At 40.8% G+C, this 14,674-nt stretch overlaps 1 protein-coding gene across 9 annotated transcripts in view; it reads right to left on the bottom strand.

Moving 5' to 3' along the window:
• Positions 1-8,210: 8,210 nt before the first annotated feature.
• NEK1 (NIMA related kinase 1) overlaps positions 8,211-14,674 on the bottom strand; it is a 39,799-nt gene continuing 33,335 nt past the window's right edge. For all 9 annotated transcript variants that reach the window (XM_088659850.1, XM_088659859.1, XM_035112224.3 and 6 more), the window contains 4 exons: positions 13,117-13,316; positions 11,833-11,966; positions 10,764-10,896; positions 8,211-9,591 (listed from right to left, as the gene is read on the bottom strand). In XM_088659850.1, the coding sequence (XP_088515976.1) occupies positions 9,578-9,591; positions 10,764-10,896; positions 11,833-11,966; positions 13,117-13,316 (481 nt within the window). In that variant the 3' untranslated portion in view covers positions 8,211-9,577. The remainder of the gene's footprint in view (positions 9,592-10,763; positions 10,897-11,832; positions 11,967-13,116; positions 13,317-14,674) is intronic.

The following is a 14,674-nucleotide window of genomic DNA, read 5'->3' as shown; positions in this document are numbered from 1 at the left end:
TTGCCCTGCTCTTTTTTGAGTCTGGAAACCTTAAAAGAGAAACCAGCAGACCCTTTGCTTGGAAATTAAACAAAGGGTCTGCTGGTTTCTCTTTAAGGTTTCCAGACCCAATAGGGAGCAGGGCAATTAAAGGCACAGAAGTCCTGTCCTCTGTTGAGTCTGGCAACCCTAGTGCCAAGTAGTATTTTTTCATGTCAAACTCTGCAGCTCACTAAGCTTTGGCTCATCAAGGGCAAAACCTGGAAACACTGAGATCAGAAGAAAATAAACATTAATCCCAGACCCTGTTTTATTGAACAAACCCCCAGTGCAGGAAGTAAAATACGTAGTTGGGAACCCTAGCCCTGTCTGTTAGTAATTCTTTTAAGTAAAAGGTAATGAATGTGAAGAAGGGTTTTCCAGCTGCAGAGGTGGACTTTGATAATATGGTGCCCTGAGCGAGGACAAAATGTGGTCCGCCCTCCCCGCATATTTATTATTTTCAAAATACTGTAATTCCTTTTGACACAGTTGCTTTTTTTTGCATGCCCTCGGCTTGGAGCCCTCTGGGGGGAATCACTTGCACCGCCCTAAATAAAGTGCTGATGGAGCCCCCAAATCAAAGGAAGGAGCAAAAGGCTGTGTTATTGCACCTCCCCCCACCTTTAGATGATCTCTCTTTTTCTCATCCCCCTCCAGGCTGGACAAACAGTGCTTTGCTCTAGAAGAAGTCCTAAAATTATATATAAGAGTACAAAATCTTGTAAACATGGGAAAGTTATTTATTACTCAGGGGAAGGGGTGTGTAACACAGTCCCTCATTTTGGCAGGGGCCAATTTCACCAGCCCCTTGGTACGCCTCTGTCCAGATGAAAGTAACATGCTCCAAAATAAACACTTTAAGCACAAAATAGCTAAGACTGCAATCTTTTATAGAGTTAGGCATGTCTAAGCCCACTGAATTCAAAGGGCTTAGGCATGCTGTACTCTGCATAGGTTCAGACTTTATTTTGTCCCACTCTCAAGTGTTTAAGTACTAAACTGAATTTGCATCCATTGCTCAAATCTTGTAATGAGATCTAGGATCTTAATCCTCCTAGGATTTCTTGTCAAGGAAATTACAAGGCTCTGTATAATGTTATTATGTAGTTGCAAAGAGAGTTATATAAAAGGGAAACTCTTCCAAATAAAGTATTATGAACTGATGCATAGCAAATATGATCATGTGAGTTTCTGGCAGCTTGGATGAACAGGAATGCCAACATTTTTTTTTTAAAAAAAGATACCGAAACAAAATGACTTCTTCCTAATGACAAGGATGAGCATCTGTATACAGATAGTAGTAAAAAAGGAAATGTAAAATTTTAGGCCTTTCAGAGGATTGTAAAGCTAGAGAACTTGTAAAGAAATCTGGCAACACCCAATTTACTGAACATCTGCAGTAATATTAACACCACTTAAAAAAATAACAGTAAAGCATGAGATATCAAAACATTGATAACAACACAACTCCTATGTGGAAGTGAGGAACTGTGTAACAGATGATGCTGAATATACAAAATAGTGTGGGAAACAGCACCAAAGTGATAACAGAGCTAATTAATTCCTCTCTGGTAATAGCATAATAAACATCTGTGAGGTTCTAATAGGAATTCACTCGACTGATATAATTCATTTATGGTATGTCACATCACCAATAGTTTGTGTGTGGAATAAAAATATAGGAAACTGACTTATACCAAGCTCTCTACACTGATTGGAAGTAGCTCTTCAGATCTTAATTGTATGCAAATACCATGTTCCTAACATTTAAATTGGTGGAAAAAACCAATTCCAGAGCTTTATACCTATGGCTTCTCTTTCACTGTACAGTCATACCTCGGTTTAAGTATGCCTCGGTTTGAGTATTTTCAGTTTAAGTACTCTGCGGACCTGTCTGGAACGGATTAATCCACTTTCCATTACTTTCAATGGGAAAGTTCGCTTCAGGTTAAGTACGCTTCAGGTTAAGTACTCCACGGACTGTCTGGAACGGATTAATCCACTTTCCATTACTTTCAATGGGAAAGTTCACTTCAGGTTAAGTACGCTTCAGGTTAAGTACAGACGTCCGGAACCAATTGTGTTTGTAAACCGAGGTACCACTGTAATATGAGAGAGAGTGTGTGTGTATAATTATTAGCTCTTCTAAATAAATGCCTGTTCCATTAATATTTTCTGGGAGTGAGAATTCCAACACATATGGATTGTCATCCTGCTCAATACAGTTTTCCTGCTACTTTCAATGCTGACAGACAAGCCATGCACTCTCCTCTTTGTGCTTATGAATCAGTTCCCTCCATTGAAACTGAGATATAGGGTAAGTTGTGATGTGTGCACATATGAATCTTTGGGTTCAGTGAAAAAAATTGTCCTATCTCTTCCCATATTACTGGGTTTCCATTATATAAACCTCTAAACTGAACAAGAGAGATTATTTTAACCTCTGCTCTCCAGTTATTTCATTTGTTCTTTGAACCTGTTCCAAATTGAAGTCATTCTTCCATGAACAGGGAATCTTGAACAAGGGTAATTCATCCTTCCCATTTCAATATACTATAGTTTATATACCAGTTGTCTTCTTTGCTGCTGTCCTGTTGGTGGATTATAGTCACCTCACATTATAACAAGATCCCCAGAAGTCATCAAACCTCGTTCATACTCCAGTGATGTCATGTTATTATTGGCCGATTAGGACTACTGTATTATTTGGTGAACCCATAATTAACTGCATTCTGCTTAATCTAGAAATCACGGATGTGTTCAGCCTGAGGTCCAGCGCCGAGGGCCTTCTGGCAGTTCCCTTACTGTGAGAAGTGAGGTTGCAGGGAACCAGGCAGAGGGCCTTCTTGGTAGTGGCGTCCGCCCTGTGGAACGCCCTCCTACCACATGTCAAGGAGATAAAACAACTATCTGACTTTTAGAAGACATCTGAAGGCAGCCCTGTTTAGGGAAGTTTTTAATGTTTGATGTTTTATCGTCTTTTTAATATTCTGTTTTGGGAGCTGCCCAGAGTGGCTGGGGAAACCCAGCTGGATGGGTGGGGCATGTATGTATGTATGTATGTATGTATGTATGTATGTATGTATGTATGTATGTATGTATGTATGTATAATAAACAAACTGCTTGTTTGATATTGTCTGTTTATCATTCAGATTGCATTGCTTTCTTTTTATTCTCTACAATGGGTTCTTCTTGAGGTTCACTTTAAGGTTCCTGGAAATCCCTTCCAAGACCAGAATGCTTTTGTTCCCTCAGATCTTTTTCTCTCCAAAGCTCTCTTCCAGGTTCTTCACTCTTATCGCACTATTTAGTCAAGACTGATTACCGTCATTTTCTCCACCCTCACACTTCTCCCTTGCTACGGTTTATATCTGGAATGCTCATCCACTTGTGTCATCCAACTCTTTCCTCCATTAGGTAGAATTCCCCCCCTTTAGGTGACTCCGCAAAACCTATCTCTTGCTCATTATGTGCTCTGACTCACTATTCTTATTTCCTCCCAGTTCTTCTGTTAACATGCCAGGTCTTTAGTAGCCTATAAGTCTTTTCGTAGGGTCTGTCTTTTAATTTACTGTTACATAGCATCTTGCTAGAATCACAATCAAACCCTTTATACATTGCTGTCAATGTTTGAAATGATTGTCAGCTGCCTTTGGGGCTGTTTGATGAAAAATAAACAACAAATAAATGGGGACAAAAGGACTGCTGCTACATAAATACCGGTACTCAAAGGAGTAACAGAATAATGAAAGAATCTTGTTTTAGGTGAATACCTATGCAATGATAAATGCTCGTTCTTTAGACAAAGACTGCTATGCAGCAGTTCAACCAGCCACACAGAACTGATGTACTGTGTTCTGAATTGTGGCCCTAATTTGGCAGTTTAGTTGTTTTGAAGATAATCCAAAGAATTTAATTGCATGGAGTTTACCTTGGAGGAAAGAACTGAACTGACACACATATGTACTAGTATGAAATGTTTTAAATAGTGACTGCCCCTGTCTCAAGAAGTTCTCTCTTGCTCCCTGCTGCTGTATCCCAAACTGCTGAGGGGATACAATCAGATATCAATTTATATACATTTGTTCCTCCAGGTGTAATACCTGATCATCACATCTTTGAATGTCTGGAAGCTGTAATCTTACTTATGGTTTCTCTTCAAACTTAATAACTTGTCATGTCTTCCTAATATACAGATCTCTCTTGATACAGCTGTTGGTTTTACCAGTGGCACTGCTTGTGCTGATTTTGCATTGCGTATGATTAGGTTTTGCATGAGTGCAAGTCCTGGTTAAATCTGGACTGTGCTGCTCTCCACTCCTTTGTCCCCCTGCTGCCATTCATTTAACCTTTGAGTATTTTTATTGCCTTTGTAGCCTATTTAATGACATTTGCTTGTATCACTTATTCCTCTCATACAAGACATTTGCAAACATGGTTCTGATAAGAGTCACTCACATGCACACTATCCAACAGAACTGGTGCATTGTTGTACATTTCCCCACACACTACAATAAAAAAGAGGACTATTAACACAATGCTGGCCCTGCAGGTCAGTGTTGCTATCTGTACAAGAATGGATACTTCTAGGTGCCACCTGAGACTGTGGTTCCAGGCAGTTTGGTTTCACTGAGTGCTTCCAGACTCGCATACAGACATGATGTTTCTATGCATACATTTGGCACCTTGGCTTCCTCAGAGGCTGGTCTCTTCCTCATCCCCGCATCATAATATTCACTACCATGCTGCCACTTACTGTCCACAGCACTGGGTGGAGCTTCATGAAATGCATCTGGTTCCTCCTGTCAATCACTTCTCCTTTGCTCTTGACTACCTTTTTTCATTCTGTGCATATGCACCTTTTTAAAAAACAACCATGATCAATAGGAAATACTAGGGTCCTTATTCAGCCAGCTGTGATATTTCACTGTAGGCAAAATGAAGTTTGTGTTTTTTGGAGGAGAAGGGTAGGAAGGAATATCCATCACACACACATGCAAATTCTAAGGTCTTGTGCAATAATGATAAAGATGTCTTGTGCAAGGCATGATCATCATGTGATGTATGTATTGCAGTTATTGCAAACTCACAGTTAACCCTCCACCTTTACTGCATGGAGCCCTTGAGAGAATATCTTATCAGATCTGGACATGCCTTTGGCATGTGGCAATCAATGGAAACAGGTGTATTTCTTTTCATATTGGGGGCTGCCAGAAACAAAATGGCTAGGTTGTGCTTAGATGACGAGCAAGCAGGGTGAGGGGCGTGGCAACAGACCACCCACTGAAATGACAGCACAGAAATAATAGACCACCCAGCAGGAAAAAAACAGGGGGGAAAATGATAACCAACCTACCACGCCAGCAGTGACTGCAGTGGATTTTCTGCAGTAAGGGGAAATCCAAAAGAAGTGCAAACCAAAGTATGATCGAGCTTTTTTAGAACAGCCTATATCACATGGAAGCTGTGAATAATTATACATACATGAAGAGCATTGATTCCACATCCAATCCCCACCTGGAACCACCCATTATGTAGTCGTACCTTGGATCCCGAATGCCTTGCAAGTCGAACATTTCGGCTCCCTAACGCCGCAAACCTGGAAGTGAGTGTTCGGTGTGCGAATGTTCTTTTGAACCCAAACGTCCGACACGGCTTCTGCAGCTTCCAATTGAGTGCAGAAAGCTCCTGCAGCCAACTGGAAGCCGTGCCTTGGTTGTTGAACATTTTCGCAAGGCGAACAGACTTCCGGGATGGATTGCATTTGGCAACCAAGGTAAGACTATATTACGTTCCTTCCTCTAGGGCAAGGGTCAGCAAGGTTTATCTTGCCTGGGCCGGATCAGTCCTGCGGAGATCCCTCTGTGGGCCGGATTGTACATGTGTGAATGCGCACGCCCACAATTTTCAGCATCTGCGTCAATGTGATTTTCGGCACCTGCGCATGTTCAGACGCGATTTTCGGCACTGCAGAAGTGAGTCCCTGCGTCGCTTTAGCACAGCTTGGTTCAGGGACAGCTCATGGGCCGGTCAAACAACCTCTGCAGGCCGCTTCTGGCCCATGGGCCTTAGGTTGCTGACCCCTGCTCTAGGGACCTGAAAGAACCTGTAGCTTCTCTTCCTTTAAGTGATATCTGCCTCTGTAATGGGTTGAGAGATTTCTTATTCAAAATCAGTCTATTCCTTTTCATAGGGCAGTAACAGGTCCCCTGCTACATGCATATTATGAGACATAGTTGGATTCCAGCACCCACCTTGTCACAAATACTTGTGGCCAGTGCCATTTTCATAAACAAAGTTCCTCTTAGCTGGGTGGCTCCACAAACATAAAGGCACAACGATTTCAGGTGTATTATTATTTACATTAGGGAAACTTTGGTTGTTTCGCAGAGAATGCTGAATGTAACAGAATAATCACAGAATATCCTGAATGAAAGCCTCAGGACCCCTTCATCATCTTTAGAATACAAAATGTTAATCCTGGCATAGTGCTACCAGGGGACTTGCACACACAAAAATCCCTACCAAAAGCAGAAATCTGCTAACTGCTTAATGTATTTCTCTACAATATGTTGTAGAACACACTCCTGGACAGAGTAAATTAAAATGGACACAACCTATTGGCTTCAGTTTGCTGCTCTGCTAGCATGTGGAACGGACCATGAAACGACAATTGATAGCATCAAGTCAATTTCATTTTGCTTTCTGCTATATAGAGTGAGACTGGCAGAAGTAATGTTAATCTCGTTCTTTGCAGTTTATTCCCAGTATTGCTAGGTCTTCAAAGCACAATAAAAAAACTTAAGCCTTGGAAACATTTAAAATTTGAAGTAATTTTTAGTTGCTTAAAATACAATAGAATTGTTATGATTCTTTCTGAATATATGTTATCAGTTTTACAAGTTTAGCATTGTCATTGTCTCAGGAATTAATAAATATACTAAAGAATATTTTTTATAGCCAATATTGCTGGTGGATGTCTACCTGTTTGCTTAAATTCTGATTCTGAAGTGTTTTATGATATAGAATCTAGACTTACCCTTTGTTCCCAAATTTTGGAACTATAATATCCAGATTTTGGCAACAGATTGAAAGGGTGACGACTTACAATGCCAACAAGTATACAGGGAAGCAGAAATTAATTTGGGAGCGATGAGAAACCTAAAAGCAACAGTCTCGTGGCACCTTAAAGACTTAATAAAGTGAGCAATATAGGAAGTAAAGTAAAGGATTTTGAGGGGAACATAGCAGGGTAGAGGGAACAGGAGATGATGTTCCATTGTGTGCATGGAAGACCCTTATACCAGCAGAACTGCAGGGTTGGATACAGTCCCAAGTTTCACCACCTAGCCCTCTTTTGCATCTTCTTAACCAGTAGGACAAACATTGTCCCAGTGTTTCCAACCTTTTCTTCATTAGCATCATTTGACATCAGAATAGCACCTTCTGTGCTGGCTAGTAACTCTTTCCCTTTCTGAGACTTGGGACAAATGAGGTACCAGCCATTCGTGCAGAAGTAGAAAGGGAAATGTAATCCCCAGGGATGCTTGACTGGTGACGGCACTGCCATCTTGTTGGCGTCACACAAAGAGACTTCTCTCCTGGGCATTTTGAATGTTAAATTATTTTCTTTACAACAAGATAGTGGTATTCCTCTTGCATCCATGTTCGGGCTGTCTGTGTCTTTCGTTAGGGCTTTTGCTACTTGTCTTTTGCTACTTGTGAAAATGAGCTTCTGGTTTCTCCTTTTCTCTCTGTGTCTCCAAAAGTCTAGAGCTTCTGAAGCAGATTTTGGGAGGAACACAATGAGCTGCATGATGAGGGAGAGGAAAGAGAAGCCCTGTTGCATAAATGGATATCTGTTAGCACCATGTTGTATCCCTTTCTTAGTCTGCGGTCTTTATTTTACATGCAAAGGAAGAGCCAATGGAGTATTGTATTTCTTTATAATACCACTGCTTCCCCTGTGTCTTTGAGATAAAAAGGTAGACTATAAATAATAGATAGTCTATGGCTATCACTGACCACTAGAAGGATAGAGAATAGGATTTTAAAAGGGTACATCTAAATGCAGTCACAAATATAGGGCCTAATTTTCAAACGCAGTCTAGGAGTATAACAAAATATAAGTAATATTTTTATTTTGTTCCGTTTTTACTCAAGAAAGAAATCAAAAGAGAAATCCACATAATCATACAAAAAGGTCAAGCATTTATTTAATGTGGTTAGAAATAAAACAACTTTTAAATGTAGTGTTAGAATCACGGCGAGTTTACATACATACATTCCACCTGGCATTGTACACAGGGGACATAGAGCTACTTTTTCAAAAGAAAAACTAGCTGTTAAGCATTACAGCAGATTCAGCTCACTCGCTGATATTACCTGTTGCACACTAAAAATATTTTAAGTCATCATCTCACAGGAATTTGTTTTCTCCCCCATAAAGCGCCCCTTCCTCCATGGGAGAGAGAGAGGGAGGAAAGAAGGGAGAGAGAACAAACACATCAAGTAAAATTTAACTTGTTTCCTCTGGAAGATCCGGATGCAAGATACATAGCTTGTTTGCAAAACACCACCAGCAAAACATTTGTAGCAACTTTCATCTCAGCCACTGCTAGGATGGTCCTAATTACAGACCAAAAATGAGTAGTAGGCATAGTCCAGTACATAGTACTACAGAGAAAACCCTCCATCATATTGGAGCTGTTTTTATTTATAGGAGAAAATTGCAGAATTTCCCTCCAGCTCCAAACTCGTTCCTTAAGCCACTTGACAGAAATAAAATGAAGTCTTAAAAATGATACACTATTTGCTTTGATTGGGGGGGAAATAATAAACTGACCCTGATAAAAATACTGATATTTCCAAAGAGTATTCATCCCCCCCTCTCTCTCTACACACACGCGCACACACACACACACACACACACACACACACACACACACACATCCACAAACACATTAGGTGAAATACTCAATACCCTGATCTTAAACCACTTCATATAGAAATGTGCCATTGTTTTCAATGAGGCTCACTTTCATATTATGTGTGTTTAAGACCCAAGGGGCCATTACAGAGAAATTATAAACTCTTGAACAGAAAGTGAAGTTTCTGTAAATTTCATCAGTACCAAACAGGCTCCCCCCCCCCCCACCCCCCAAATGGTGGGCATGAGCTTTGAAAGGTCGTGGTTTGAACTGTACTTTTTAACAGCTTAGATTTAAACAAACAGTATCGCCTAATACAACATAGGCTTATTCATACATGATAATCTCTCAAACGCTAAATTGTTTCTGAGTCAGCCTTTCTATTCTTTGCTACTCATTTTAAATGAAATGTAGCCTTTTCAGTTATCTGTTGAAGGAATGAAGCTATATGTCAAAAGAATTCTATAAACAGCCTTTCAGTGAAGTGTCATGTTTTTTCCGTCTCCGTGCAATCAACAAGATTATAAGCCTGCCCTAATAAACTATTATTTTTTCATTGTGTCTCATTATTCTACTCAACAAAATCCACACACCTACATGCAGCTGAGAATGTCACCAGGGCGTTTTACTCATCATTGTCTGCAAAGAAAGAAAAATTTAAAATGTTTAGTATAGTGAGGAAAACAGTTTACCACATGCATCTACTTTTAAAAGACCTCATATTCAAGCTAAGAAAGAAAAAACGCAGGCCAGAAAATTCACCAAATGTAAAGATGACTGACAGTGATGTTTGAATACTGCATATTCAACAAACTCCACCTCCCATTTGTGCATTTTACTTGAAGGCTGCTCAGTTTAACCTTATAAGCTACTGTGACTGATGTGTTTTTCTAAAGTTAAAGCTGCAAAGATTTCAAACTCTGCATATGGGAAAAGAAAGTAAATATTAGTGATAATGATGTAGAACAGATATAGCACCCTCCACCACCCCAGGATGAACAGATATCATCTACCCTGTGAGAAGGAAGAGGAGAGTGAAGGATGCAAAGACAACATCAGGGTCTACCCCGGTCAGACTGCTCCCCGCAATGCCCCATGAAACCACCTGCCCTGCGTGGAAACGGAAAGTATGAGGGAGACAGGCACAGAAAACATCAGGATCTGCTCTAGTTGGACTGTGTTCCCAACTCCCCTGAAGGCCTTCTTTACATTTTATATTATTTTAGTGTTTTAAAATTGTTGAGTGCCTTGGCAGAAAGGTGTGTAAATGCAATAAATTAAGCAAATAAATGTGATCATAGCTAGGACACTTGTGAGTAAGTGGCAGGCTCAGACACTTCCTTCCCTCCTGCAAATTCCTTTCCGACCTTTCACTCAATAGTTAAATGTACAGCTACATTTATAAGCAGCCATTCATTTTACGATTTTTATTACACGAAATAGTCAGATTTCAGCCAAAAAAGGTAGTTTACAGAAGTATGGCCATTCTTATGACAACTGTGAATTTGTTGGCAATGTCTCCCACGAATTTGTTCTGTTCTTGAAGCTGGTAATGTACACAAACTGTAAATGTATATATTCTATTTGTTTTGCTATACAACTGGCAGTAGATGTTAAAAACTGAGGGAAAGTGTGTATGCACATCAATAATTATACTTGAAAACAACATTTGTAAGTGGGGAGCCTTGTGTCACTTCACCCAGTGTATATTAGAATTAGCAATTTCAACAGCAACAAACAAAACAGGAATCTATGGAACAGGTGGCATAGAATGCATTGCACTGCATGAATACAGTAAACAGATGATTTACCTTCCTGATAAGCACCATCTGCCATTACTAAATGAAGAATTTTGGCATATAGGTATTTGTGTTCATTTCCTAAAATATTATGAACGATCGTTGAGCAAATATCAATGTTCTCATCTTCATCTTCATGTATAGCCTAAGAGAAAAGGAACATAAATGTACTTTCTGAAATGCTGAAAAATTTCAAAATAATCCAGAAAGAAATGCAACTTCTGCTTCTTTTGTACTTGGTGTAATCATCTCTGGAAGCCAAAATATCACAACTAATTGTTGGCACCCACTGTCTCAAGAGACAATGGAGTGTGCCTCCGGGGATGAAGTCAAACTGCTGCGTTAGAAGCACCAAAATGACCTCTCTGGGTGCAAGCTTGGGCAGTCTTTATGGAGGTCTTGGGCTGCCCAGACAAGACCCCCCTCTCAGCCTCACTGATGTGGTCCAAAGGAAAGCAGAGCAATACGTTTGGCATTAGCTTGGCTGCAGGAGCTGCCAGAAGGAGATGTACAAGGTGCCATCCAACTGTTTTTGGGACTCTGGATTTGTGTAGGGCTTATTCCTTAGGCTTTTCTTGTCCTGAAGATATTCCACAAGGCAACAGAGGTTTAAGATCAGAGTTTTCTTCTAGATGGCCTACCTTCCCAGGTTGACAAGCCCCATTTGTCCCTCACTTCCCTCTATAGCAAGTGCAGAAACTGCCTTCTTGACCACTGGATCCAATATAGGTCTTGTCTTTTCAATCTGCTAGAGCTCGTCTTCGCATGCAGGGGAAGTCCCTAACGCACCAAGGCTTTGAGACCTATTGGCTACTTTCCCCTAGTTTAGCCAGCCTGCTGAAGCCGTTCCTGGAGTGTGGCCACTGTCTCATGCAGACATCTTCTAGGAGTCAGAGATGAGCTCAGTGCAAAGTGGGGAACGAAGGTGAACAAACTACCTCATACAGCCTCCTCATACGCCCCATACGCCCTACAACTAACTGACACAACCAAATTAATTTAGATTCACACCTTGCAACAATGGACTGCAATTAATAACGACAATTCTTTCATATTCCTTTGTGTAAAATATCCCACAAACCTTTATTTTGTCATAAACCTCTATGAATTTTTCAAAGCCTATTTCTTGCTCCAGGTTATATCTCAGCTCTTCCAAGTGACTGAACACGCTGTCATACTCTTCACATTCGCTGGCATTATCACCGTCACTGTTGTCTACACAATAGAAACACAGGGAAGCATTTTAATGTTCCATCTGTTTTGTAGTAATTCTTTGCATCAACACAGTAGTGTAGCTCGTCAGGGGTGGGGGTGGGGGTGGTCCGCACCGAGTGTGTATGGGAGGGCCACAGGGCACCGGTGAGGGGTCTGTAGGGCGGCATGGGGGTCTGTATTGCAGCACAGTGGCTGCTGTGTGTAGGGGGTTGGGATTCTGGGTGGCAGGGCAGCTTGAGGGATCACAGTGCTTGGTGGGTGTGTGCTGCAGGGGGGCAGAGCCACTTCCCATCCCTGAAACTGGTGGCCAGCTGCCTTTAAAAAAAAGTCAACAACTTTGATTTCTTAATCAGACTAATGTATACCATATGAACCAAGCTAGGGAACATTCCATTAGAGGTTGGACGCTTCCTTCACCCCATCCAGAGAAGTTTCAGTACTTATTATGAACATACTTTCTCTGGAAGGCTGAATGAGGCAAAATTATAGAATGAATAAAACTTCAGAAAGACTTATCACATTCACCACATACATAGAGTATTTAGGGAAGAGCCTATAAAAGCTGTGCATCCTCATATACTTTGCACAAAATCAGCGATCCTGTCTTCTTGTGGTATTCAGGAGGGAATTGTACAAAGGCACCCCCTGTCTGTAGATCAATGCACTGCATGTGTCCAAACTTGGGAAACACAATTTTGAGGGACACTGAGGAGTCAGCAAGCCCTGCAGATGTAGGGCTGAACTAGACAAATCTTTGGCTTGATCTAGCATAGTAATGTGCTTCATGTACTGCAATCTGCATGGCAGTACAATATTTTTTGCTCTTTTTAATGTACATTTTGAAGTTAACTATGCTAACGGTAGTGCTGTCTCAAATTAGGTATCTGTTCAGTTAATGCTGAGCAGACCTTGTATCTAACTTATTAGACTGATACAACAGGAGGACTAACTTAACAGATACACCACCAACAATATGTGTAGCATTTCTATAACTTATTTTAGGAGTTTGCCTTTTCAGGTTGTAGGGCTTATTTGCAGCAAGTCAGGGTCATCAGTTAGTTTATCTCCAAGTTTGAGACACACACGGACCAAAACCATTTAGAGTTATGATTCTGTAAGAACAAACCATTCAACTGGAATGAAGTTATACCTGAATGCCATTCTTCATTAAGCACACTTTCGCTGCTGATATTGTTGTCAACCTCATCCCCTTCTGTACCATTTGCTAGGCATTCAGCTTTTAACGTTGCTTCTTCCTCTTCACTGAATTCATCGCTTGGCTCCTCTCTAAGTAATTGCTCCATTGAAGCCTGAAGCTCCTGCAAATCTGGATCTGCCTCCCCAAACATACTGCAATGCAAAATGTCTGTATACCATTACTTCATTCCAGGAGAAGTAGGTCTTAAACAGGGTTAGGGTTTGGTTTTTCTTGTGAGGGGCTGAGTCATGAACTACCTCTTACTTTTGTGGCTGCAGCAGCAAAAACACTCCTCTATAGATTGCTGCTGTGCTGTATGGGTGACATCCATATGGAAAGTACAATGGAAAGTACCAAAGCAAAGAAAATATTTATAAACTGCCACCATAGCATAAGACCTGGTCTAGAGTAAACAGCAGTTACACTGCTGAAGGTAACATATGAATTAGCCCTTAAGGTAAAGGGTTTGTGGACCACTGCCTGCTTTTAGAGTGGATCTGTGGTTAGGATGCTGAGTGGCCAAAGCATGAAAATTTTAACTGCACCTACCATTTGCAAGAATGCTTACTATAAGTTTGTTTAGCTAACCAATTCAGTATGCAGAAAAATTCTATCCTCCCAAATAAAATCACTCAAGTTTATGAAACCATTAGCTACAGTAGAAAAACACAACTGCTCCCCAGGCCTTGAAACTTAAAGATATAGCAAGATGTATGCTTTGAATATATAGGAACCACGTTAAAAACCAAGGACTATATGAGCAGTTGGGCAACTGAAAAGACTGCTGAGAGAAGACAGGGAATCTTTCAGTAGGGTTTTTAAAAAAGCACATACAGTCGTACCTCGGGTTGCGAACACCTCGGGTTGCGAACAACCCGGGTTACGAACTGCGCAAACCCGGAAGTATTTTCGCCACGCGCATTTGCGCATGTGCAAAGCGCGAAAATAGCGCTTTGCGCATGCACAAAATGGCGTTTTCGGGTTACAAACTATTCGGGTTACGAACTGCGATCCGGAACGGATCGCATCCGTAACCCGAGGTACCACTGTATTGATAAAATTGCGGCCTTTCCACATCTAGCTTTTATAGTGGTATAGTTACTGTTGGATCTGATGTTTATTTGAGCACATTTGGAACTTAGGGTATTCATTCAACTGTAGCTGTACATAGGAGACCGAGTGTGGTTTTTCCCATTTACAGCAATGGCTGGTTGTGCCTGGTTCAAGAAGAGTAGCAGGCACACACTTTATGTATCCTCTAAGCAGCAAATGTCAGAGAACATGCATGTTGGATACCAAAATCTCTTCCCCATTTTTGTTTTCTGCACAAGGTCTGGGTATTCAAACCCTACGGTATATCAGAAGAATAGAAGGAAGGATGAAGTTTTGTCTGTCTTGTGTTATGGTGACCTTATTATTTTGACTGAACGTTATCTGCAGATAATGATCATTCTCATCAGCAATATGTTGACACGGTATCAGTATCAGTATGAACGAATGAAAAGGAGAC

This window comes from Zootoca vivipara, chromosome Z1 (genome assembly GCF_965207765.1).
Source record: "Zootoca vivipara chromosome Z1, rZooViv2.hap1.1, whole genome shotgun sequence".
Taxonomy (NCBI): domain Eukaryota; kingdom Metazoa; phylum Chordata; class Lepidosauria; order Squamata; family Lacertidae; genus Zootoca; species Zootoca vivipara.
This window is presented reverse-complemented; position numbering and strand designations above follow the sequence as displayed.